The sequence below is a fragment of the Rhea pennata genome, chromosome 19 (assembly GCF_028389875.1).
Source record: "Rhea pennata isolate bPtePen1 chromosome 19, bPtePen1.pri, whole genome shotgun sequence".
Lineage (NCBI taxonomy): Eukaryota > Metazoa > Chordata > Aves > Rheiformes > Rheidae > Rhea > Rhea pennata.
The window spans coordinates 4,480,053-4,507,146 of NC_084681.1; the positions used below are offsets into that span (position 1 = coordinate 4,480,053).

At 38.9% G+C, this 27,094-nt stretch overlaps 1 protein-coding gene across 5 annotated transcripts in view; it reads left to right on the forward strand.

The window, feature by feature from the left end:
• The window catches only part of ERN1 (endoplasmic reticulum to nucleus signaling 1), a 42,972-nt gene extending 28,684 nt beyond the window's left edge, over positions 1–14,288 (forward strand). For 2 of the 5 annotated variants that reach the window (XM_062591386.1, XM_062591389.1), the window contains 14 exons: positions 275–353; positions 1,511–1,673; positions 3,088–3,206; positions 3,494–3,685; positions 4,296–4,551; positions 5,564–5,654; positions 5,991–6,180; positions 6,716–6,815; positions 7,394–7,593; positions 7,930–8,077; positions 8,571–8,698; positions 9,309–9,432; positions 9,679–9,746; positions 10,021–14,288. In XM_062591386.1, the coding sequence (XP_062447370.1) occupies positions 275–353; positions 1,511–1,673; positions 3,088–3,206; positions 3,494–3,685; positions 4,296–4,551; positions 5,564–5,654; positions 5,991–6,180; positions 6,716–6,815; positions 7,394–7,593; positions 7,930–8,077; positions 8,571–8,698; positions 9,309–9,432; positions 9,679–9,746; positions 10,021–10,227 (2,065 nt within the window). In that variant the 3' untranslated portion in view covers positions 10,228–14,288. Of the gene's footprint in view, positions 1–274; positions 354–1,510; positions 1,674–3,087; positions 3,207–3,493; positions 3,686–4,295; positions 4,552–5,563; positions 5,655–5,990; positions 6,181–6,715; positions 6,816–7,393; positions 7,598–7,929; positions 8,078–8,570; positions 8,699–9,308; positions 9,433–9,678; positions 9,747–10,020 lie in introns of those variants that run through there. The other 3 variants (XR_009960292.1, XM_062591388.1, XM_062591390.1) reach the window with 3 other exon arrangements.
• The last annotated feature ends 12,806 nt before the right edge of the window (positions 14,289–27,094 follow it).

Genomic DNA, 27,094 nt, shown 5'->3' on the forward strand with positions numbered 1-27,094 from the left:
ACTGAATAAGGCAGAAATAGGAATTGAGTTATGTCAGATGAGTAATTGTGACATAAGTCCTCAATCAACAAAGTTTTATAATTAAAGAGAGTGGCTTGATAGTACAGCAGTACTTAAAAAGAATTTATAGACCTAGTCTTTTCAAAAAATAAATATTGATGATTTTTGGAAACTCATGCATTATATCAGAAGGATTATGTTACCAAGATTTTAGCTAAGAATGTGAAAAGTACATTTGGCTATTTCTGTCTAACATATATTGTTTGTTTTCTAGTCCAACTCTGTATGTAGGAAAATATTCCACAAGTTTGTATGCATCGCCGTCAATGGTGCATGAAGGAGTAACTGTTGTGGTAAGTAGGGAGCTGCCAGAACTGAATGACACCTTCTGAAAAGTCCCTTTACAGAATTAATATATATCTTTTTTTAATTATTTTTAAGAAAAGGTAAAATGGAAACATAGACAAGATTTTTTTAAAAAACCAGAGCCTTGCGATAGCAGAAAAAGTGTGTTTTGAGTTAGAGAGATGTAGAAGGAAACTGGAACATACTTTTATCAGAATGTACAGAATTATTTTAAAGTCCAGTAATTATATAATGAACTAATTTCTTTGAGAATTTGCCACGGTGCAGCACGAACAGGAATATTTTGATTGCACATGGAATTTGAAGATTTGTTAAATCATAATATACATTCCTAAATAAAATGGCTTTATAAATACACTATTCTATCTTTAATGAAAGACAAAATATTACACGTTATAAGCTGGACCTGTACTCAAACAAGTTTGATCTGCTATCTGAAAAGAGAACCTAAAAAAATAAAACACTGAAGGCTGTAATTTTTCATCTACATTTTCATTTACATTTTTTTCATTTGAAAAATCATAATCATGACATACAATGCTTTCCAGAAATCTTTTCTGAAATTGCAATTTGCTTTTGAAAAATGCATGACAAATTGAATATTGGATGAAGCAATTAACAGCCTTAGAATGCATGACCATATTTCGGGAAGCTTTTCAAATGCTGCAAAGGCATAATTGTAGCTCATCTGGAATTGTGCCAGGCAAGCTTAACAGAGTGGACCAGAGTTGCTTTATGCTATTGTTGCAGCATGTGGTCAATGATGATAAAATTGCCATTGTGTTCATCAAAGTAACTTCCCCTAGATAGGAGACTGCACTGTAGTTTTAATTTTTAGTTCACCCCGTAGCTTTCCAGGTAGGAAATAGGAACAGAGCCTGTTTCACTTTTCTAAAAAAAGAGAGGGTAATCTCATCTCCTAGGCAACATGGAACTTAGAAGGGAAACAGGTCTAATGTCCAAGGTTGTTTGAGCAGTGGCTGAGGATGTAATGGAAGCAGTATTTACTTTCAGTCATTTTGCTGCCAGTATATAATTTTTGCTTGTCCATACATTCTGACCTACATTTTTTACTTACTTGAGTTCTTAAATATTGTAGAGACACAGTGCTTCATCAACTGTAACACCAGATCTCTCTTTCTAGCCCCGCGGCAGTGCCATACCCTTACTAGAGGGTCCAAAGACAGAAGGAGTCACAATTGAAGATAGTGGCGAGTGTGTTATCACCCCCAGTACGGATTTAAAGTTCTCAGGCAGACTGAAAGAAAAGAACAGACTCAACTATTGGAACGACTGGCTTTTAATAGGTATCCGAGGTCCCTTACTTGGCCCTTGTCTGCATCCCCGGCAGTGTCCTATTGCCATCTGGTGGACGGACAGTTATAATCCACACCTCAGAGCTGTTTCTGAACTGTTGTAAAGCGCAGCTCAAACGACTACCTGGAGTGCCCAGCAATTACTGAATTCTAGCAATCGTTATATGTGCGATATTAATTCCTCTTCTTTTGCGTATGAATTGCACTAATGTCCGTAAGTAGACAACCGCACGCTTTTTTTTTTCCAAGCTCCTGCTTTATCCCTTGCATAGAATGAAGAATGCTCTGCTCAACAGATGGAAAGATGTTTAATATGTATTTTGCCCCTTCATCCAGAGAAGGGTGAAAATTATTTAGTTTATTTACTGTATGCAGTGTATTCTGGTTTTTAAATTCTATTGGACATTTTAATCATGCATAGTATGACCTTAATTCTTGCCATCATCAGAGGGTAATGTTTTCCCCATTTCACAGAGGAGGTATTAAGGCATAGATGTTAAAGCTATTAATAATAAAACGTCAGCCTGTTTTGTGTCCCCCATTTCCCGAAATTTAGGAACTGTTTTTCCAGGGTATTTACATTTTTTTCTTCAGAAATTAAGAATCTTCTGCAGTTTAGTTGTTTTAAGTGATGTAAATTTTATAATTAAGTGATATATCATATATGGTATGATCTCTGGCAGAGATGTAACTTTCAGCTACCTTAACTACTGCCTTTCTTTTTCTGTCGTTCCTTCCTCTTTGTTTTATACTGCTCAGCTCTCACGGTAGGCAGGCTCTCATTAAACAGTTCCGACTCATGCCCAGCCCTCTGCGCTCGATGACCCTGGCCCTGAATCTCTGTCCTCTTTTTTCTGCCCTGCTCTCTCCAGGAGCAGGAGTCTTCCTCTGTCTGCTCCAGTTACAAAAGCCGGGAGCACAGTAGCGTCTCCCTCCTCTCGCTTTCGCGGCACAGGCTGAAAGAGCACAAGGAGCAATTGCAGCTAAGCCGCGATTCAATTCTTGCTTCCTTCGTGTGCAGCACAACCCATTCCAGTCAGAGCCATTTAGGCCCTGGAATATGATCTTCGCCCTCAAGGCCACATCAAAAAATAAAACTAACTTCAAAGTGAGCCGGCTGGGAAGCATTCCAGTGCGTGTTCCTCAAATGGTCACAGAGACCCTCAGGAACCAAATCCACAGCCAGTGCTTGAGCACAGAGTTGTTCAGGTCACTATACCGTGAAGGAGGTCTGCGACTGTAGGGGCACAACAGAGGAAAAAATGTTTGAGTTCTTGTACTGCAGTGTTCTCAAGCTTTTTTAAAATCAGTTTTATGTATGCTGTTCAGCAGAGATGTTTAAAATGAAGGATAACTTTCTGAAAAGGAGATTTTTTTAATTTTAACAAATGTGTTTTATTTGAAGGGCACCATGAAACACCATTGTCCGCCCCTACAAAGATCCTGGAGAAATTCCCAAGCAACTTACCTAAAAGGCCTGAAAATGTGATTCCAGCTGACTCTGATAAAGCTACTATTGAAGAGGTTTGTGATGATAACCTTACTGGTTCATTGAGGAATAAGGAGAAAGAGTAGAAATTGGGGAGGGAGTCGAAAGAAAAGCTACATGGAATTACTTCACATTTCTGTGGCAGTGTTTTCATGTACTTGACATGTAGTATCACTGTTAAAATGTATCATTCCTTATTTCAGAACTAGGACTTTCATCTGCTTTTCTTCCACATGCAAAGCTTTCTTTGACTTTGGTAGGATTAGAAACTGTCTATTATCCATGAAGACATTGAACTAACAGAGCTTTCTCTGCCTCTTAGGTTATTGACATAGTTGAAGGTTCCTCAACAGAAGCGCCTCCGGCTTTTCCGAAGGATATTGAGGAGAAACCTGCTCGGCCCGTCCATCGGCCAGAGGCTCCTGTAGACTCTATGTTAAAAGACATGGCCACAATCATTCTCAGTACTTTCCTGCTTGTGGGCTGGGTGGCTTTTATCATCACGTACCCGATGGTAACACTTGTTTAGCTTGGTGTTTTTGTGAGTTGTGGGAGAGAGGGTAACATTTGACAGCTTAGCCTAGAAGTGATTCAGGGGTTAGGAAATAGCCCCCTACAGAGCTTTTTCCTGCTCCTTGATAATTCCCAGATGTGCAGTGGGTAGCAGAGGCTGCATATGTGACATGACAGTGCCAGTTCTTGAGCTCTTTTTATACATTCCACTAATTCTGGTTTTTATATGTGTTACTCTTTTCATGGACATGTTTTAACACCATTGGCTTCGTTCCTCCCTTCCTCACCTGAACCTCTTATCAGGTTTTCTGGCTTTTGGATCCCCTTATCCTTCTGTGGTGTAAAGACACCTAGTCTGCCTAGCAGCAGTGAGCCTTTGCTTTATTCATTAACCAGCTGATACGATTTCTCAGCTTTGCGCTGAGAGTTCACAATGAAATTGAGGACATGAGAGCAAAAGCCCCGTCAGTTCCACAGGCTACTTAGCTGCTGGTGCGGTAACATGAAAAATTTCCCCTACCTGCCCTAATAGCTGTCGAGTTCCCTTGTGTGACAGGACTACGAGAAACACCTTCACTTGTGGAACTGAGGCTCTCTCTCTGCTCTCACAGAGTGCACATCAGCAGCAACAGAGACAGCATCAGCTGGAGGAGAAGATACAGCTCTTGCAGCAACAGCACCTGCCCTTCAGTGCTCCCAGTGATCTCTCACCAGAAGCAGATTTCTTGGACACCTCCTACGTACGGACAGAGAGCTCAGCTACCAGCACACCAAATCTGTCCCCCAGAGCATCAAACCATTCTGCGTATTCCAGTATCTCCACATCTGATGTTGGGAGCTGTCTTTCTACTGAGCAAGAAGAGGGAGGTAAAGTTGATTTTTTTTCTTTAATTTTACTTTTCACTCCATTTCTCCAGCCTGTATGGTAATGTAGCAAACAGCTAAAAGCTTACGATACTACATAGATCACAAGGCTGAAAAAAGACCATGAAAAAACTTACGATACTACATAGATCACAAGGCTGAAAAAAGACCATCATGCTCATTTAGTTTGAGCTTTTGCAAAACAGTAGGCAGGTGTGTCATGTCCTGATTTTGGCTGAGCAGAAGTACCTGCTTTAGAAATAGATTCCAGGTAGTAATTGCCATATGATGATTTTATGTTGTCTGTGGGGGTATGTGCTTATCTTCTGTAGCCATTCCAGGAAGAGGTGAATTTCCACCACTAGCTCCTACCAATAATAACCAACAGTCCTGTCCACCTCAGGCCTATTCTGCTAAACTTCATTATATGGTTTTCCTGAGTAAACAGTGAAGTTCATCTGCACACAGAAAATAAAACAGCAGCCAAAATTCAGGCACCAGTGGACAAAAATTAATTTATATAAAAATAAGTATCATTAACTGGAATCGAGAGCTAAGAATTACAGAATCTGCTTTGCTGTACTGCCTGACCTCTTGTGGGCTCTTTTGTCCCTTCAAAGGCTATCCAGGGGAACTACCAGTAAACCCACTTTCTGTAACTGTCATTTTGCATTTCCTGAATTCACTAAAACGTCTCCAAAAGCTAGAGAGCGTTTGTCTTCTGAGACCCACTGGTTTCTTGTACTGTCTGAGGCATGACCGTTCCAGACTGCGAGTTGTCTCAGGTAGTGTGTACAGTGTGTGTTTGAATATGTTGGATTATTTGGTCACCTGTAAATATTTGGTGGTTCAGCATAAGTGCTAAAATGCAGATGTACATTTGTTTTGATTATAGGTGTTGTGAATTTCAATGTGAGCAAAAGGATTTTTACATCCTGGCCTAGAAGGACGCAGAATTGCAAAAGGCTGGCTTTATCCATCCTAAAACAGTCCTGTGTGTTTGTTTTCTTTTCAGATGAAGATACAAACAGAGTGATGGTTGGCAAGATATCATTTAACCCAAAAGATGTATTAGGACATGGAGCTGAGGGAACAATTGTTTACAGGTAGAAAACAATGTCTGCATTCAGCTTTAAACAGATCAATTAATATCTTACTTGCCTTAGGATTTTCTTTTTAAAAAAATACTTAACAATTTGAACAGAAATGGAAATTTTAAAGAAGTATATTGAGTGTGTCTGGAATATTTTCCTGCAGTGTTTCTTCACTAGCAAAAATATTTCCCTTGCAAATGTTCAGTAAATAAAGGTTTAATGACAAAATAGATGTTGCCAACATAGGAATGCTTTTCTAATACGCCTCTGCAAAATGCCTTGTGTTGTCACTTGCTTACCTGCTTTGTACAGAGAGTCTAAAACATTTGTGTCGTTTCCTGTCTGCAGGGGGACATTTGATAACCGAGATGTTGCAGTGAAAAGAATTCTCCCCGAGTGCTTCAGCTTTGCAGACCGTGAAGTGCAGCTGCTGCGAGAATCAGACGAGCATCCCAATGTGATCCGCTATTTCTGCACGGAGAAGGACCGGCAGTTTCAGTACATAGCCATTGAGCTGTGTGCCGCCACCTTACAGGAGGTGATGGGTCACTTAACAAACCTAAAGAACCTGTGAGCGTCTTCTCCCTGGAAGGCCTTTCATTTTCCTTAGCTTATGTTGTTGAAGAGTGTGTCACAGGAGATGTTCCAGGTGTTCTCACCACTGACTGTGTGACCGTTACATATTCCTACAACAGTGGTGTTCTCAGAAATATCTTTGCAGCCATCTACTGACTGAAGGCCAGAAGCTCTTGTCCTTTCCTTTTCCTTCTTGTGAAGGACTCTTCTATCTTAGTCATCCTGCATCTCCTACCATCAGGACTTTGAAATCCTTCTACACTGTTGCCTCTGTGGGTGCAGCGATATGTAGAATTCTAGCTCTGACTGATGATCAGAGATCATCTTTTCAGAGTGGCACTTGCAAGTCTGTAACCAGCTAAGATTAGACTGCCTGCAGTTTTCCTAGTTTGATGTCTTTTTTTTTGGGGGGGGGGAGCTTATTAGGAGGCTTACATGGAGGCTAATGATAAGCATTGTTGTAGCTCTATCATCTGTCTTTCTGTTGTAATTTATAGTACGTTGAGCAGAAGGCCTTCAGTTGCCATGGCTTACAACCCATCGCTCTCCTGCAGCAGACAACATCTGGTCTTGCTTACCTGCACTCCCTCAGTATTGGTACGAATAACTCTTTGTTTCAGTATGAAATGCAGATAGGAAGATAAGCTGCTGTGGTAGTGAGAGCTTGCGTATTTAATCTGTGAAGAGTTGTAGCACCTGTGTTCTCCTCCCAGGATGGACGGACAGACACACACTCTCTCTCTCTTTTCCCCCTCCCTTGCTTACTTCCTCCATTCTTTCTTTCCTCCCTTCCTACTGCCCTTCCTTTTCCCTTCATGATTTTGCTCTATGAGTCTGTTTTCAGAGTAGCACAGAGCCTTGTGGCTAAGACCTTATGTTGGCAGCAAGTCGTAGCTTTTGTTCCAGCAGTTGTTTGATGCAGTGACCCCTCTGCCTGTAAAACAGCTGATGAGTATTAAAGTTAGTAGTTTGTTCAGGGCTCTGCATTTTTGGTGCAGAGAATGGTGACAGACTAAAGAAAGAGTATGTTTGTGATGAGCCTCTACCAAAGATGATAGATTAAGACTTTAGCAAAAAGTGGTCCAGCCTTGTGAACCGATTGTAATGGAGCCACATTAAAGGTTTGCATATATCACTGGGATTGCCTAGAGGGAATAAACCAATGTTTGTAATAGTCCACAGGGACCTCAAGCCCCATAACATCCTCATCTCGATGCCTAATGCTCACGGGAAAGTCAAAGCAATGATTTCAGACTTCGGCCTGTGCAAGAAGCTGGCAGTGGGCCGGCACAGCTTCAGCCGGCGGTCGGGCGTGCCAGGCACTGAGGGGTGGATTGCCCCAGAGATGCTAAGTGAAGACTGCAAAGAGAACCCTGTAAGTAAGTCTCCAGCTTTCAGGCTCCTCCTGCGAGAAGAGAGGGCAGTGCAGGGCGAGTGGGGGGAGGGGGGGGGGTGGTGCCTGGTCACAGGCAAAGATAAGTGTTCAAGGCCTGTAATGCCTGTGCATTCATGCTAGCTTGCAGCTACATTAACGATAGTGATCCCCCCCCCCCCCCCCCGATTGCTTACGTTCCATACAGCAAAACGTGGTTCTGGAAAATTTCCTGCCCTCAGATGATGCACAAATAACCACTTTGTGATGATGGCCTAAACTCTTCAGGGGAGGGGGGGAAAAATGATGTTATTGCTATGAAAGCTTATTTATTTGCAGACATATACTGTGGACATATTTTCAGCTGGCTGTGTCTTCTACTATGTGGTATCTGAAGGCAGTCATCCCTTCGGCAAATCTCTACAGCGGCAAGCCAACATTCTGCTTGGTGCATACAGCTTGGATGCTTTAAATGCAGACAGACATGGTAAGAAAACATGAAGTGCTACGGGAGTTTAGTGAAGTTTCATTGAGTGTTAAAAATAACCAATAGAAACAACAGAAAAACTATAAACCACAGTGACACCCCGCCCCCCCCATGGATAATGGTGAAGGTTATGCTATTATACAGAGGCACTCCCACAGAAAAGTTAAAAGCTCTTAAAGGTCTTGAAATTACTGCCTCAAAGCAGAGAAGTGATGCAAAATTTTGAGCACTGCAGCCTTGACTGCTCTAGGGTTATTTATTTATTTCATGTATTTAAGGGGTAGGAAAGAGCTGAACTTTGATCTTCATAACACTAATTCACCACTATGGACTTTCTGGTGATTGTACAGTGTACATACGAGGGTGGCACTTCAGCTAGTGTGGCCAAGCAGTCAGGATTGTATTGGAAGTAGTAGAGAACAGAATGATTTCCTAAAGATACAAAACATTAGCTTTCCGTACAGCCTATGAATTATCACCCTTTTCCTTGCAGAAGACATAGTTGCTCGTGATTTAATAGAGCAAATGATAAACATGGACCCTCAGAAACGTCCGTCTGCCAGCTGTGTGCTAAAACACCCATTCTTTTGGAGTTTAGAAAAACAGCTCCAGTTTTTTCAGGTTTGTCTTGACCCTTTTCAATCCTTTCAGTTCTAAGGACTCTTCTAGACATTTTTCACATCTTTAATTCAGTCTCTCCTAACTTGGTGGATGCTGGAAATAGAATCCACAACCTTACATGTTGTATGTATGAAGAGGTAAGAGGAAGCGGAGTTGTAATACCTAGGTGGTATCTTTAAGAAAATGGTTCAGTCTTACAGACGATCATGTATTCTGGGGCTAAGACACAATATTATCGACTTCAAATTTGAGTGAGGAAGGTCTTTCTTTAGTAGTTACGGAAGCAACACACTGGGACACTTTGCTAGGCAGGTTTTTAAGAACAGGGTAGACCACTGTGGTGAACAGGTGTCGTTAACCTTGATTTGTGGTGGGAACGGGCTGATGACTTGAGGATCTTTCTGCAATACAAAGACTTTGGCAGATGGTGAAACATCATCTCAGAAGCTTCTCTCCCCCACGCCCAAGCATAATCCATTGTATTGTACTTTGTCGTGAAATACAATTATCACTCCAGTACCAAGACATGCTCTAACTGGCCAGAAGAAGCAATTTTAAATTGTCAAGAAAAGTTTGGAAGTAAAACTAGTAACTGGAATGTCTCTTCCAGGATGTTAGTGACCGAATAGAGAAAGAATCTTTAGATGGTCCAATTGTCAAGCAATTAGAAAGAGGAGGAAGAGAGGTGGTAAAAATGGACTGGAGAGAACACATCACTGTTCCTCTTCAGACAGGTAATGAGATTGTATTCTGACAGTGTTTCTCCTGGTTTGCAGGGACAGGAAAGTAATGATGGCTTTGTCTCGGTTGTAGCACATGATCTTTACTTACTTGTCAAAGTATTTGTGTGATTGAATGTATATAAAAATATATTTGAAACATCTATAAACATTCATGAATGTGGGCATGCGTACCTTGTTTTGGGGACCAGTGACTTAATAAAAACTTTGTGTTTTGATACTATGTTTTTTTTTCCCCAGACCTTCGAAAATTCAGATCATATAAAGGAGGCTCAGTACGGGATCTTCTGAGGGCAATGAGAAATAAGGTAAAGGACTTTGCTTGGTACATATCCTAAGTGCCTCTAATGAGAATATATATGTACAAACTAACTTAAGCACTGGAACTCTGGCTGAGTAAGCAACATACACATGTAATGTGCCTCCACTTGTTTTTTGTTGCCAGTCTGTTTTACTGTTTTAGGTTTGAGCTTGTTTACAACTCCCTTTATCTAGGAAAATGCATTTTGTTCAGACAGATCAGTTTAAAAGAGTAACCTTAAACAACCTGTGATTGAGCTTTTCCCCGTTTTTCTTTTACAGAAGCACCATTACAGAGAACTGCCTCCTGAAGTGCAGGAGACCCTGGGCTCCATCCCAGATGATTTTGTATGTTACTTTACAGTTCGTTTCCCTCACCTGCTCCTGCATACCTACAAAGCTATGCAAATATGTTGCCAAGAAAGACTGTTTCAGCATTACTATAATCAGGACTCTGCAGAGAAGAGTCTTGCAGGAGACACTGTTTGAAAAAAGGGAGATGGACCTCCCCTCTCTAGGACCGACATTCCAAGCACAGGGCTGTGAAACAGGCCTACCTTTAGCAGGGAAAAGTGGGATCATCGAAGAGCTGAATTCTCTCTTTGAGGAAACCAAGCTTCCAAGAAGTGCCTTGTACTGTCTGCGCTGGATCAGGAGATGGTAGGAGCCCAAGAGTAAGTAGTAACTTCAGAAAAGCAGTGAACCCTCATGATGGAGTTATCCCAACAGAGTTTTTAAGACAGCGAAAATAAGAGTGCAAAATCTGGATATAACCATCATTAATTATCCCTATACTGTAGTTGATTTTATAACTCATGTATTTTACTGCATAGAATCAAAGTACAGTGATTGAAATCATATAATTACTAGGCATTGCGATCTGCAAAAAAGGAGCCTTTTAGCTGTACCAAATCACCAGACCCTGCCATTGCACTACTGCCACTGTCTGCTTTAGGCACACCGCAGTGATTGGAAAGCGAATCACTTTTAATTATCCAAAAACAGTAAAGAGAATACAGTTTCTTTTTAATTATCACAACTGCCCTGGAAAATTAGTCCCTCAAACAGATACAATGAAGTTCTAAAAAAATAGACTAGAAAAATCAGTTAAAAGGTTTACTTACTTTGAAAATAAGGCTTATTTTTAAAATATCAACCAGTGTTCACAGAAGAGCTTGAAGAGTACTTGAATTAGATCTGTTTCAGAACAGATCTACAGAAAAAACTTTTTATACATTGATGTCAGCTATTAGCTGCTTGTGAGAGGCTAATGATTTATCTACTGCAAGTGTTCCTTACTTTCTACTAAAGAAAGACGGGTTGTCAGTTGCAGATCCAGAGGTAAGATGAGTCATGGGGGGGGAAAAAAGTAAATAGGAAGCAATGAAAGATGTACAGAGCAGTGAAATCATAGCAGTGTTTTTAACAGGCAAGATAAAGCTGTAAAAGCAGCTCATTAGAAAATGAGCTGTACTGGTTGATTAATTATGTCCAAGGGAAGCCTTTGTTTTTAAAGATGCAGTATTTCTTTTTATTGGCCCTAAAGCTGTGACAAAACATTAAGTGTGTGTGAAGCATTAAGAAATGCTGAATTCTAATATGATACAAGTGGGGGGGTGTTCTTTTGCAATATATTTATTTAACATATTTATATTTATTTAATTTTTACTACAAAGTGGTAGTAAATCCAAGTGGTACAAGTATAAAGCATGCCAAATCTTTCTGAATCCTTTTTGTTTGTATTTAATCATATTGTAACAACTGGAAGAAGAAAAGTGATACTGCATCTTTCAATGGAATACATTTGTCTATTCCAGTTAACGGGAAGATTACAAAGTGGGGGGAGTTAAATCTCTCTTATTGTGCCATCAAGTCTTAAACTAGTAAGTTATTGACGGTTTTATGTATGGGTACATACAGCCACTTTTCTGGAGCTACTTCACTGGAATTTTTTTCCTAGTTTTGCAATGTATGAGAGCAACTATTTACTTAAGATGCCAAACTGTGCAAGTTACATGTTTCTAAAGCTTGAAAAAAGGTAGTTTTACCTAAAAAAAGATTCAAAGCCTATTTCATATTTTTGTACTTCTCATATAAAGTTCTTTCTTTTATAATTCTACTAAATAAAGACTTGTACTCAAACAACACAGACTTGGAAAACAGGTCTACTTTTAGTGACTGTGTGTGCCTGAGGAAATAAGCCAGACTCCCTTCATGCCATAGCTTCCAGAACCAGGACTGGAAAAGGTAAGTGAGTTTTGCCCATGTCTACCCTGGGCCTCCAGCAGAGAGCACCAGCTACTGCTGCCAGTCCAGAGAACCATCACAGGCATATTTTAGTGGCCTGCTCAAAAAAACCCTGTCTTCCTGCTATTCAGAGGTTCTCTGTACTACTAAAACAATAGTGAGGCGTGGGTGTTTGCTATCCCAACTGACAGGCAAGCAGCAAGACGAAAGCCAGAGAACTTCTCTGCTTGTTGCAGAGGGAGGGAAGCAGAGAATTAAAAGAGAAGAGCAAGTACAGAGCCCTCTGGAGATCCTGAAGCCTCACTTTATTACTCTAACCGTCCTTACTTCTTGGTGACCAGGCAGGATTGGCAGGGCTGCAGTCACTGCACTCTGCAAAGCTTTTTAACGCACATGCAGCGCTGACATGCTGCAATAGAGATGGAAAGGGCAACTCCCTAAAAGTCTCTTGACACACCTTGTTACTGAGTACATCACTGCTGTGCCAGCTGGTCGGGCCTCAAAAATCCCCCACATCACATTACCCAGTCAGCATGGATCAGTGGTTAGTGCAAAAAACAAACAAACAAAAAAAACAACAACAAAAACAAACAAACAAACAAACAAAAAAAACAACACCCTACAACTACCTGGCACTGGTACTTCTCCCTTGGAGTAAGGAAGCATAAGGCAAGCAAGGAGCTTTCCCACAAATAAACTGTGAAAGTCAACAAACAACCAGGTGGTTTACAGGAGGAATCCAGCCCATAAGTCTTAGCTTTATCCGCAGGACCTGGATGGCTGCATGACTCACCTTGCCCCTACCAGCGCAGCAGCTGTGCCCCACAGTAACAGCAGCCACTGCCGGTTTGTGACACTGGCAAACTCTTTTCTTCAGTACTTTGGTGAGCTGGCCTGGAGTAAGTAAATAGCAAATAAGGCAGGAGATAAACTGGGAGAATTTTGCCTAGTTAAAGGAGAAAAGAAGAAAAAAAAAAGTCTAAAAGTCTATGCTGCCTCCTGAGCAGGGACAGCGCATGTGATGGTGTGGGGCTGGCCAGCCAGGACCTGCCACAGCCACCAAAGCAGCTTCCACCAGAACAGAGCAACCCTTGGGCCACATCCCTTGCAGCACCCTCTCCCCCCCCCCCCCCATGGATGATCCCTACCACCACCACCTGGCATCTTGCACAAGAGCCAGCAGGGCTCAGCTGTCGGCTACTTTGCTCAGCACCCTGTGGATTGGGGCAACGCTGCCCATTACAGCCCAACACAGGTTGCTCCACAAGGCTTCTGCTAGATTTCAAAGCAAGTGGTGGCCTAACTCTAAGCTTCAGCATTGCTGAGAAGGGGCTGGTGGAGCATCAAGAACATTTGTCTAAAGCACTTTCCGTTTTTTTCTTACCAGAAATTATTTTAGATGCTGTTTAAACAAAGGGGGGGGGGGGGCAGTAATCCTCACTGTATTATTTCCTCTGCAAGCTAAGCTCGGTTCCACCACTGGAATAAACAGAACAGTGCTCTTCTCAACTCAGCCCAGAGATTGATTTAAAATTCTAGTCTACCTTGAACAGTAAAATAACTTGTGCTCGCTAAAAGTCCCTCTCCATCCCCTTTAAAGTAGAAAAAAAATAACGAGCTGCAACATACACACTACCCTGCCTGGTTAGCATATTTCACTCATGTTAACACTGCAGGTACAGAGCATACATATCCTGATCAACTGCAAGAACTCATCCAGTACAGAAGCATGTGGAGGAAGCAAGCAACTCGAGTGACTTCGCACACATCAGTGATGATTTTAAAAACATCTCCCTCCCCTCAACCCAGTCTCTCACTTCAGTTTTGTATCATTTACTTTGTTTCTCCCTGTATGTATTACATGTGCTATTAGATGTATCTGTATCTGGGGAAGGGAGTGAAACCAGGTGAACAGTTAAACAGATACCACAGACTACTGTTCAGACTACTGTTTTACAGTCTAAACAATTCCAACACTGGAAAAAATGTTTTGGAGCATCATCTCAGACATATCTGCAAATGTCTTTGTATGTATCTGTTCTTGAAAACAGTCTGATTTACTAACTTGAAAAATGCAAAGGAGGTTGTTGTCAGTACTGTCTGTAACCATTACATCAGATTAAGCTTATAGTAATAAACAAACCTGTCAGTGTTGCAATTTTGCACTCTTTGATGTTGACAGTGTCAGTGAAATTTAGGCAGAACTCAAATTTCTGCATGAGCTGAATTATCCTACCTGTAGGTATAGAAGGTACAGTTTAACAATTAAAAGGGGCCGATTCGTTTTTCCAACTTCAGTCAGGATCTGGGCAGAGCTAACACCTGTAAAAGGAACTGCAGACCATAATGAATTTAGAGCAGCAACAAGTGAGGTTTCAAACAAGATAAAGCCAAAGAATATTGCATCTAGTCTGCACCTTCCCCCTCCTCTGGTCCCCAGGAAACAGGATGAAAGCCTGTGACTTGCTGGCTAGGCAATAGTTGTCTCCTTCCCCTGCCAACTGGGGAGACCCAACAGCAAAGCAACTAATCTTAGAGGGTTGCACTGTTTGCTTGGGAAATCCAGACGACTGGCACATTTTGGTAAAGCACAGAGGCAACTTTTCCCCAGGACACTTGTGCCAGGAAGATGCAGATCACAACAGCAGCCGAGTTACTAGGAGCAAACACTTTGCTGGGGTGGTAGAGAAAGCCCCCACCTCACCGCAATGCACCACTGGGGATCCAAAAAGTTAACTGGGCAGAGGCAGCTTTCCTAAAGCCTACTACAGGATATGAGAATGGTTTTAGAAATGGTATAGCACAGGACAGAAACAGGATGCCCAAACTGTTACTGACAAGGACAGAGCTAAGTAAAAGCACTAATTATAAAACAGCTTATGCAACCCACTAACATGCTGTGGCAAGAAGTTTTTTTTTTTTTTTCACTTAAATAACTACTCTATCCCTTAAAAAGCAAAGGGCTGAATTCCAAATCCTTTGCCTCATCAAGGCATTATAAACAAAAGGCCTCCCTCACCCCTTTTCCTGATAAAAGCAGGAAAGGGAAGAGTTGGAGAAAAAGCCTACCCCTGTAGACTAGCACTCTGCTCCCTCTCCCCCTGCCTTGCAGAACCAGGAACTGACAGCGCAGATAAAGAACAAATCCATCTCCCTTCTATACCTGGTCACATTCAAACTGCCAAAGAGTTTGATTAATCAAATTCAGTGGTGCTTTTACAAGTTGGCTGATGAAGCTCCTTGCTGTAGTCATCTTTTAGCATCAAGGAGGTTCCCCTGTCTTACAAATGCACCCTCAGTTTTCCCTAGTACTGGGAGGGCCAGAAGACCCAAACCCCAGCAAAGAGCAAGCCAGGCTGAACAACTTCCCCATCCTGTTGAACTACTTTAAACGGTGCTATACCCAGCTTTAAGCTCCTCATTTCATATATCTAACTCAAACTACTATCATTAATTCCTGGAAGCACAGTATTAAGATCATGGATTAATTTTCCTTTTATTGTCTCTGAGAAAACAGCGAACAGTAGTACTTAAATAAGACTGAACTGCTTATTAATCTATTCTCACCCTTAGAAGCTGGAATCCTCACAGTTATGAAATGCTTCGTCTGGTTTACTAACTAAGCTAGCACATCATTTCTCCAGTGTTTTGCTCTAAAGCATTCAATGCAGACTCCTTAACTACATGCTCCCTCTACAAGAGAGTAGGAAAATGCCATTAAATACTTCCCCCAACATTACCAGACCCCTTTAGCCTACACAGTTACTTTTTTTATATAGTCAGTTCAGAAGGAAAACAGACTAGCAGGGCAAAGTCATCAACACCAGAAAGTCAAGATTTTGTACAGGTATAAAAGAATCTGTTCTAAGATAAAGCTCATATGAATGACTTCTTGTACAGTCAAGAGAACCAGTACCAAGTTATTTAAATTGAAATATTATTGAAGGTGGATTTTATACTTACATTCTGAAACAACTAACAAATACACTGCAGTATTAGGTCCTCAAGAAGGCAGGAAAAAAAACTACACAGGAACAGTGGTTTACTTATGTTTAATCAGAGACTGTTACAAAGAGGTAGATACACATTATAGATGTGTGTATGTCAGTTATCCATTCCTGAAATATATGCTTAAAGAAGGTTTCCAACAGATGCAGGTGATGTTAGCTCCGTATTTTCTTCAAATCTTCCTTATAAACTAAATGCTATAAAATTAAGCTACAGTTACTGTTGCTATTATTTGCATGCATTAAAGTGATGCACTTACTTACCAGTCTCTCTCTTTCTGGAACTGAATTAACTTACCAATATTTGCCACTTGTTTTTTGAAAAAGATCAGTGATCCAATCTCTTTCATACTACTTACAGAAAAGCAAGATTAAAAAAAAAAAAAAAAAAAAAAGGAGCACACAGACTTCTCTGGTTGTACTAACACTGAGAGGGGAGGACACATTCTGATCATGCACTTTAAGACACATTAAGATGCAATCAAAAACAGTAAGGAGTCTTGAGTTCACTATACAGCAAATGGACTCTCCTATGGGGAAATGCAGAGCCTTTAGGCAGACAGCTGAAGCAAGCAGCATGAACTGACTCCCTGTTCATCTATAGCATGTCAGAGTTGGGAGGGAAAACTTCTAAACTGCACTACAGTGGACAGCAGCCATAACAATGGATCAAAAGTTGAGCTACAGTCTAAGACTGCTCATCCAGCAGAGAAAGGCCAAACTCCCTACTATTCTTTTTGGTACTGTCTCAAAGGAAAATAGCTTAATTCTGTCAGCACGTACTACAATTCATTGCCATGAAGCTTCATAAAGAGAGGACCTTCTCCCAAGGTTCGTATTAAGGACTACCTTGAAGAGCTGTACTTTTTGGTGATGAGATACTAGAGAACAGCATCCTTTAGTTATTCCCATTCGTTGCCAAGCTGGATACAAGTACTGCAGGTCAGTTTCAACCACTGTCAAAATTGAGACTTCACATAGTAATTCAGCAGCCAAAAGCAATCAATTACTCCTGACTTACAGAGCACTGCATTAAGTCTCAACAGCAGTAATCAAGAGAAAGATGCACATGCTCTATTACAGGACAACAGTCTCATAGCAAAGAATCCCATTTAGTCATGCACATCTGCCATTAACATTTAGTAGAAACAGAGAAAGATTAGTTATAAAATTTATTATGCAATGTTCCACTATTTTTTCCTTCTAGAAAAAACACCTGCTTAACATTATTCAAATTTTCTTACCAACAACATAATTTAGTGTGGATGCCTGAAAACTGATGTAGAGAAAATGTCAGGAAACGTAACTATTTAAAACCTAGAAAGACATGTTCCCTTTGATAATGCGTTTACAAGCTAGTATGACAAATTCTGCAGAGTTGTGTAAGGTTTCAAAATTCTAAAACAAGTTGTATTGCTGGAAGTGTCAGGTCTACTGTGCTACTAATGAAACTACTCTGGATCATTTAGTTGAGCTGACAAAACTTCCTATTTAGGTACCACACTAGTATATTTGAATCCTATTTTCAAGTACTTATCCATCACCAATTTCAAAAGCCTCTCAAATTCACTGGGTGAATACCCTTGAAAAATAAATTAAGGCACAGGAAGTTTCACAGCTTATCATCAAGCTGTGTGCCAGAGCACAGGAAGCATAAACAACTTTCATCTTCCATGCCTCATGTAGAGAAGAGGTATACTAAGTTTAAATAAATGAATAAATGGAGGCAGCTAGTTTTGGAGCAGGTTGCATCTTTTACCCAACTGCAAATTTTTTCTTTCTTAAGTTGCAAAATGCTCTGGAGACTATACAATAAAAATCAAAATGCTAAAACTTCTAGAAATACAAAATGGGACAAAGGAAGAAACAGCAGAAGAGCAGTAACTGTGAAGAAAGAAAACAGCTGGGCAAAAACCACATTTGTAGGTAGCCTTTAAAATACTGAAATGGACTAATGAAAAAAAAATTCTGGCTTAACAAAGCATAAATGTTGGTAGGAAGCAGTTATTAGAAATATCTAAAGAAAAATCCAAACAAAGATTAAAATTACTGCTACAGACTGTTACCAATAGCAATGTTTTTTCCCCCAGAATAAGAATGAATCTATCATTCTATAACTGGTTCACTGCTTAAAAAGTGGCCTCTTTTGTAATATTCATGTTACTGAAGAATTATCTTCAATTTCAGGTCTTTACGGTTTTCATTAACAGCAGACTGCTGCTTGCTGCTCATCACAGCTCTGCATAAAATTTCCATAAATATTACCTGTCCACAGGTGTAGTTAAAATGATTACAGATCTTTTTGGAAAAAAAAAAAAAAAAAAAAAAGTAATTTATTCACTACCGAAAACAGTAGTAGATAGCAAGGACACATCCACATACCAGAAATCAAAATTCCCCTCCTCATGTACTTCCATGGTATCATTTGAACAGAGTATTTCAAATAGGAACATCAGGTACTTACAGATTAAACTAACCTGTACTGGCAGTGCTGTGGGATTTTTCTTCTCTACCAGTAAGTAGCAAATGCTGAAATTCTGCTGCTAGTTAACAAAAACACAAATTGCATTAAACCAAGGAGTTTAACTCAATTTAGTTTTTCATTAAAAGAAAAAAGCCAAACTTCAATTACTGAAATTTGTCCCTTATAAAGAAAAGTATATAAAGTAAAGGCAAGTATAAAATTACTTTAAATTTGCCTTTACGTTTTTTTGATACAAAAGTCAGAATTTTAACAAGGTAATTTTGTTGCCTAACATGAACGTAAAGGAACTTAAAATACTTAGCCAGAATATTTCACTAAGTAATCTTATGAAGTGTGTTTTCTTATTCTAAATTTTTTACAACTGAAAGAACAAAATATATCTTCCTTCCACTAGAATTTATGGGAGGGAAGCTAAGGAATTCAGTGCTTCCAAGTAATATATAAACTTCTATGACATGATAAAAAAACCCTAAAGCTTTGCATGACATCTTGCTTTATATCAAAGCATTACATAATTCCTTAAGTTGTAAAACACTGAAATACTTTCTTTTGATTATATAGCGTATTTTTTAGTAATGATGACTGCTCATTCAAAATTGGTATTAGTTAAAACCAGTTATACACACTGGATACCAAGGGTAGCAGCAGTAGAAATCCATCCCCTCCCCCCCTTTTCTTTTTTTAAATAGCACCCATTGAACATGTTTAATATTTACTCCAATTCAACAAATAAGATTCGAGACATTAAGAAGTCTGAATCTGGCATAAGGCAGTTAGCTAACAAAGAGATATGCTGCAACTTCCCCCAAGAAAAGCTTTTTAGGAAGCTTTCAAGGTCTTAAAAGTTGTGGGAGGAAACTTTTTTCTTTTTTAAAGTTAACACTTGCACTAAAATTCTTCTATTGTCAAAACTATTTCTTTCTTAAATCCTGAGAAAGAGTAACTTCTCTGTAAAAGCTGGCTTGAACACACATAAAAGTTAAATTCATCATCACTAGAACTGCTGATGTTACTGATTCTTCCTATGGAAAGTGAGGTCATAACAATAGAAAAGTTAGTGTAAACTTGCTTAGAAGGTGCAAATACCTCAATATTCTCAGCAGCGATCAGATGTATATATACCAACCCTCACAGGCTGCTCGTAATAGTGAAGGTCTATACTGCCTAAGCAATTAGAAGACTAAGAACTTGATTGAAGAACATCTTGTGTCACACAGTCTAAGATGCGGCTTTCTGCAAAAGCAGCAGACTGAAATGCTTGGCTCCCTCAAATAGAGGTTCCAAGAATTTTCATGAAACAAGACAAAAGTAAAAATGCATTCATTATACAACAGAATCTGCTTTTTCTTCCCTAACAGTCTTAGTAAGAATCTGTCTTCTCTGATAACCAAAAGACTACATAAAGCTGCTGTTTATTATATAAGAAAATTCTCACACTTTTTTTTTCAAAACTTAAAAAGTCTATTGTTAATATATATTACACCTTGGAATCACTTTACTTCTTACTTGATCCCTGAAATTACTTTCAGACTTATATCTACTTTTTTTTTTTAAACAACAACAAAAAAAGTAGTCTCTGATGACTACTCTGACAACTACACAACTACTCTTCTGCAGAACTCCATCACTACCAAAAATGCTCTAGATTGATTACAGAATGTCATCATTACGAATACACATACACTTAAAAAAAAAAAAAAAAAAAAAAAAAAAAAAACTCTTCTGGAGGTTACCATAGTACTCCCCTTAGTATTTAAGGAATAGTCTTTATTACACACAGCACAGAACATATTATGCATTCAATCACACAATTCTAAAGTGAGACAAGCTTCATGCATTGTATGTACTTTATTTTCCACACACCTCATTCACTTCTCTTGCTGAAACCATTGGGTGCAAGTTGACCCAACTTAGCAGCTCAGAATTCCAGCAATTCTTGCCCTTCAGAGAAAACTCATGTACTTATGACTCTTAAAAACCAACACCCCAAAATCTATTCCCATTAATAGTAATAGAGTCACTAAAATATTATGATCCTCCAAAAAGAAAACTCAGAAAAATAGGGAGACAGAATTACAACTTTGATACAAAGGCTGCTGCAATATTGACAGTACACACTGGAGTGTCAGTAAGCACACAAACTACTCGTCCTTTGAAATAAGAAAATCTCTGAGTTTATATTTTCTGGAATTATCCTCCTTAGATCCACACAAGGAGGCAGGAAGGAGAAAACAGCAAGTTACGAACTACTTGTACTGGATGAGAATTTTGCAAGTTGTTTTAAAGATGATGACTGGCCAGCTGGTCAAGTAGCTGCAGAGCTATTCCCACAGAAAAGCATAGGGCCAGGTGCCACCTCCCTGACTAGAAAGACAGCAGCACTTGCACATACATCTTTTAGGACAAACCACAAAGCAAGTGAACAAATACACATCATCAGTTGCTTCAAACTTAAGTGTATACATTAGTCTGTGGTAACATATCGGAGTAATGTCAGTGTATCAGCTAAAGGTACCAACTCCCAAACAGGAAGCAGAAAAGCCCTGTCTTTTAGAGATCTATAGGAAAGACAAGAACATAAAGGATGGAAATGAAGGACTTGTCAACTACCCACCAGAAATTACAAGGAAAATTTGCAATGCAGCAGCAAAACTTACAGTTAAGAAACCAGTAATTCATGTAATAATATTCCATGGAATTATCTTAACATCAAATGCATCTTTCAGGAGATAGTGTGAAAGTCATTGTCTTAAAATTGCCTAAAAACAGTATCTGAAGAGGAAAAAAAAATCCACAGCAATATGGTGCTGAGAAGGATCATGCTTTGCTTCCAAAACATGACAAAATTTAAAGAACTAGTTCACCTGTTCCAAAGCATCAGCAGCTTAAACAATGGCACAGTGAAAATACAAACTGCACAAAAGAAACTTTCACACACACGTCAAACAGTTATATTCAGAGACCAAAACAATTTGTTCCAATCAGAAGACATTTATCTTTCACCACAGTATTGATTTATTATATATAAACCAAGTGTGGATCTAAGTAGGGTATTCCATTAGAGATAAAACAGCACACGTATCTGAATTTTAGCTTGTGCCTTATGACAAAGTAATTGAAGGTAGTTGGGTAGAAACTACCTAGTATTACAGCAGTCTTAAGTGAGAACTGGTAACAAATTTCAGTATCATGTATTTGATATTTGGCTATTTTTACATCTTAACTCTTACAATCAAATACTTTAAGTAGTACAAGCCATACTGAATATTTTTTGTTGTTGCTGTTAAAACAGTTTCCTTAAATATTACAGGAAAATAAGACCTAGATCAAGTGTTCCTATCGAATGCATATATACTAGCTGCAGCAGTGTATCTTGAAGTGTTGTTCCCATCTTCATTGTTATTGAGGGTAGCACCACAAGGAAAATTAGAATAGCAGCACTGCTCATTACTTCAGAACAGTTAACAGAGGACACATCCTTTCTCCACAGCCAAAATAGGGAGGCTTCTCTAGGAAAAATATGATGGGCAGTGTACAAAAAGAGGAGAGGGTTTAACAGAACTGTGCAATCAACTCTTAAGTAAGAAAGAGATACAATTTTTCTTTGGTTAAAGTCATACAGGTGCATCATTATCTATCAAAAGAGAAGAAATGAAATGCATTCTACGCCCATTAAAAAAAACACCTCAAATTTTAAAAAGATCACAAGATGGCAGGCTGCAAGACCTCCCTGGACAAAACTTGGTCTTCTGAGTCCGAAGTTGGCTGTAAGCCAACCTCAAGAACTCCAAAACAACACACTTGCAACAGAGAGCAAGCAGCAGCACAAAAGTTCGTTTTTCCCCATAAAGGGTAGAATTCTAATCTACCCACTGAACAAAAGAAAACGTCAGGTAACAGCATGTGTTAATCAACTTTTGCTTGCATTGGAAATTTTGCAGGATTTTTGTAACATATGTTTTTCAGCATGTTGTTGCAGCAAGCAAATTATTGTGTTTGGTATATTTATGTGATTGATGAAAAGATCTTCCCTGAACTGATATATTGCCAAACCTACAGCTTCAACTTCTTGCTCCTCTATTCTGCTTTACCACCTTGAATCTCTGTCTTCATAGGGCTCTACATTAATATTTGTTGTGGTGCAGCTCACAAGTGTAGTAGTATTAATGTCAAAATACTCTTCTATATGGAAACTGTATTTTGTAGTTTGGATTACACAATTTTGTAACTATGAATGTCACCTATCTGTTAAAAACCTGTTCAAAGGCTACACTGTAGTCACATTACCAAAAAACGAAACAGCACAAATACTACTGGGGTGAGGAGAGGGAGGGATGAAGGAAGGGAAGATGTGGCTGAAGGACTAGCTGACTGCCATGAAGAAAACACTCCAGTAAGAGAAAAGGCACCCAAACATCTTAAAACACGTTCCCCCCCCCAAATCTCTTAAAAACACAGTAGTAATAAAAAGATAAATATTAATATAGAGCCCATCTACCAAAAGATTAAAAATCCTAAATTAAAATAAATTTAGGGGCCTTCACCAAACTTGCTGCAAGTTTGGGGACATAAATATCCAACAGCCATAAAGCTGTGAAAGCCCCCAGAACGAATAAAATAAATCCCACTTGCCTCAGACTGAACAGGGCACACTGAGACTCTGCCTCAGCCTGTCCTATGGCAGGGCTATAGGAAGAAGAAAAGTTTAAATTTTAGAAAAAACATGACCCAATTAAGTGAAAGACATGCATTCAAAGTTAACAAAATTCCAGTGATCAAGCAAACAAAAGAAAATGATTGCTTTAGCACCTATTTTGTTAAGCCCAAACTAAACCTTTCATAGCTGGTAGCTATTTCTGAACTGGATAGGGTTTTTTTGCTTATTAACTTGATCAATGGAATGCAAGTCAAATGTCTTGGGGCATCTTCCCATAACTGATGGTATTTATCATACTAGTTCACAAAAGGTAAGAGTTATTCCATCAGCCACTGAAAAAGTTCACCCTCACCTTAATATATTACGTAGAAACTAGACCAGTACAATTATTAAGACATTAATTAATATTCAAGTAACCATTTTAAACTGCAGCCCCAGTTCATGGACTGGTATATCAGAGTCTAACAGAAGAGTCATAATGCCCTTCTTACTGTTTTTAAACTAAAGTAATCTTGACATTTTATTTATTTATTTTATCTTGTATTCAGAATTCTCTGGTTCCTGTAAAATAACTTCAGGTTATGTATGCCATTCAATTTTATCTGAGGTTTGAGAAAATAAATTACACAGTTCATATAGGCATTGCTCAAGTGCTCCATACACTCCAAATAACTGTAGAAACTATACAAGTCAGATGCAGCTGAATGTTTTTCTAGAAGCTTGTTCACGTTCTTCCATGCATGCACAGAGTGAGGAATAGTTATCCACTGAAATTATTAGATATACATCCCAGCCTCAAATTTATTATCAGCACGTAAAACCTCACCTGGAGAAAAGGGGGGGGGGAGGAGAAATCTGAAAAGGTTCCCAGAAGAAAAATTATAGTTCATAAAAAACAGCTAACTTAACTAACATCAAAGGCAGAAGGATACCCTAGAAGCAGTACAAAACAGTTATATATCAAGATGTCTGAGAAACTAACCTGGACTCTCTCAAGGTTCTCCCCACGTCAGACTCATCATTTTGCCCCCAAAACCAGCAGACTTGTTTGCCTCTCACACAGATACCGAGAGACTACGTAAAAAATAATTTATAAAACCTCATAAAAGTTCTAGATGTCACAAATGCCAGCAATTTGCATAAACATCTTTTTCCATTTGAGTAAGTTTTCTCGCAGTCTGTTTATTGTATTCTACACTTGCATTACTGCTAATTTAAAAGTTGGTCAAAAGTCATTGGCAGAATTTGGTTTTATTATGACATATACCATGACAGATTTAGTCAATAACCAAAAACAAAGCTTCTGCTTACGCAGTTATTTCATTAGAGTCCTGTAACAGTTACAGAAGACATGCTTTCCTGCAGGTATAAAAGCTTCTACTATCTATTTCCAAGGAGAGATTAACTAAAGCAAAAACCTGCTGGTATTGGCTGCATTACAACAAGATTTTGCTGGCATAGTTATGTCGATTAAGCTTTGTGCCATAAACCAAGCCTTTTTTTTCTCTTTTCTTTTTTTTCTTTAATAAAGAACTACTACATACAAAGGTATAAGCAGTTTTTTTCTTTTGGGGAAATGCACCATAAATCCAACTCTCTGAACATTAAGAAGCAGTATCCAAAGAAATGAAGATAGGGATCAACAGACAACATATGCATCAAAATAGCTGTTTACACAAGAGTGCATAGTAAGGGCACAAGAGTAACTGAAGATAGCCACATCACAGCTCTTATAAGCACAGATATGAAAGGAACAAGAAAGGCATTATCTGCATGAAAAAACACAGAAAAGTTGTTCACCTGTTTGCTGCAGATTAAAGCATCAGATGACTATATTTGGTAGTGCTTAGTTGAGGGATTATCATAACATTATTATTAAGGAAAGTTCAATCCTTAAATGCTTGCAAGCTCTTAAGTCCACACAGTACTAGCTACAAGGTGATGCTATTATCAGAACAGCTACATATTCACTATTTAAGAAAGGTAACTTTTTCTTAATTCTTAATCAAGACAACTTGCAGAATATGCTGAGTTAACAGTACATGCAGTAATGTTTTCAAATAGTTATCCCAGGAAAAACAGGGATCTGAAAACAACATACCAATAAAGTGAGTTACAGGAAGATACCGAAGGGAGAAGGTATATAACTTTACTATGGGCAGGAAGGCAAAGCATCCTTACAGCAGCAATAAGATCTTCAGAAAAAGCAAGAAGTTCCATAGTTTTACAAGTTAAGATCAATTTATAACATAGGAATTGCATAGTATTATGAAAAGGATGAGTGTAAGACATCATTACAATCTCTCTAGTGTTTTGTGAATTATACTTATTAGATGAAGAAAAAAACAGAAGAAAAATCAGAGCATCAAAAGTATTTGCATAGGCAGCACAGTTTGATCTCTAAGACATAGGTATAAAGCAAGGTGAAGAACTAACAAAAGATTTGACATCAAGGCCCACTCAGCACATTTGCAAGCCTATTACTGAACATCTGACAGGTGATCGATCAGCAGATACCAGTGACCAGAGAGAACTGCTTCTCAATAGAGGCTTGGAGTTATGGTCTTAAAAACACTTCAGCAAAAGTGCCTGACAATTTGTAATGTTTAAACTAAGGCCATTCAGCTGGAATTAGAACGTATTGGATGCTCTAGTATCTTTATGACTGTTCCATGAGCCCAAATCTTTGAAGCTGAGACACAGCTATATTACAGCTATATTATATTTCTGAACTATTAAGAGACTGTACAGAATAAAGCCATATGAAGTACTTACATGCAGCTAAAAAAAACCTTTCAAAAATAAACCAAAAAACAAGAACAAGAAATCTCAAACTCTACCCATCAACAGTAAAACCTATGGAACCTACCTCACAGACAAAAATGCTAATTATCTTACTACCTAACCTAAAGAAGAAATAACTCTATAAACTAAATTGCAGTTAAGGCTTGAGGCTGGAACACGTATTGAAAGTTGACCTGCAAATGAAAAACTCCTCACCCTTTTTCCCCTGTTCCAAGAAGGCGACCAGGAAAATTATCACTTCTTTTTCTTCTCCAAAGTCACCCTGTGCTTTTGCATTCTCATCAGAAATACAACATATTAACACGGTGATGTTAGACATTCAGAGAATTACAGTCTTGACTGTCATCTATCACTTTACTCTTATAAATAGATAAATGACTAATTCAAATTATTAAGATTTACGTTTGCCAACGAGGAAAATTGATGGAAATGTCTCCTGCTCTAGAAAATTCCATTAAATAACTCGGGAAACTCAGCCAACATCTGATCATAGTATATGGGATGTCTCACCCTTTAGAGTCAAATAAAATTGCAAATTCCACATATTTAAAGTAAAAACACAGCGTGTAACATACTACTCTCACTCCATCTCTCCTTTATACACCAAAAAAGCAGGACAAGTCACTCCCTCTTTTGCAGGTCAACTTCAATACAGTATTAACTGGAAATCGCTCACCCATGTGTCATGCACCTAAGCTTCTAGAAATCGTCATCTAAAAGGCTCATGAAGTTCACGCATTTGCACATTTGAAAAGAGTCAGCTGAAGAATGAACTAACAGGACACATCTGGCACTAGGATGCATCTTATAGCAATCACATCTACATCTTACAAGTGCCAGGACAAGAAGTCATTTAAAATCTATTCAGGATGAGAAAGCACAAATGAAGAAACACAGGCCATTAAGAGAAATTACATCTAAGAGTTAAGATGTGCCTCCTACAGCCTCATTTTTCAGGAGTCAGTTAATAAGTGTACAGGTCTTTCTCTACTCAGACGTGCAGCTAAAGGAGTGCCTTAATTTTAGAACTAGGAATTCAGATTTTATCAGAACAGCACCAATAATCATGTTCATTACACCAATAGCTACAATAGCATGCATCTGTACAAACCTTTCAGGCAGTTGTCCACAGCTGGTCATGAATAAAAAGGCATG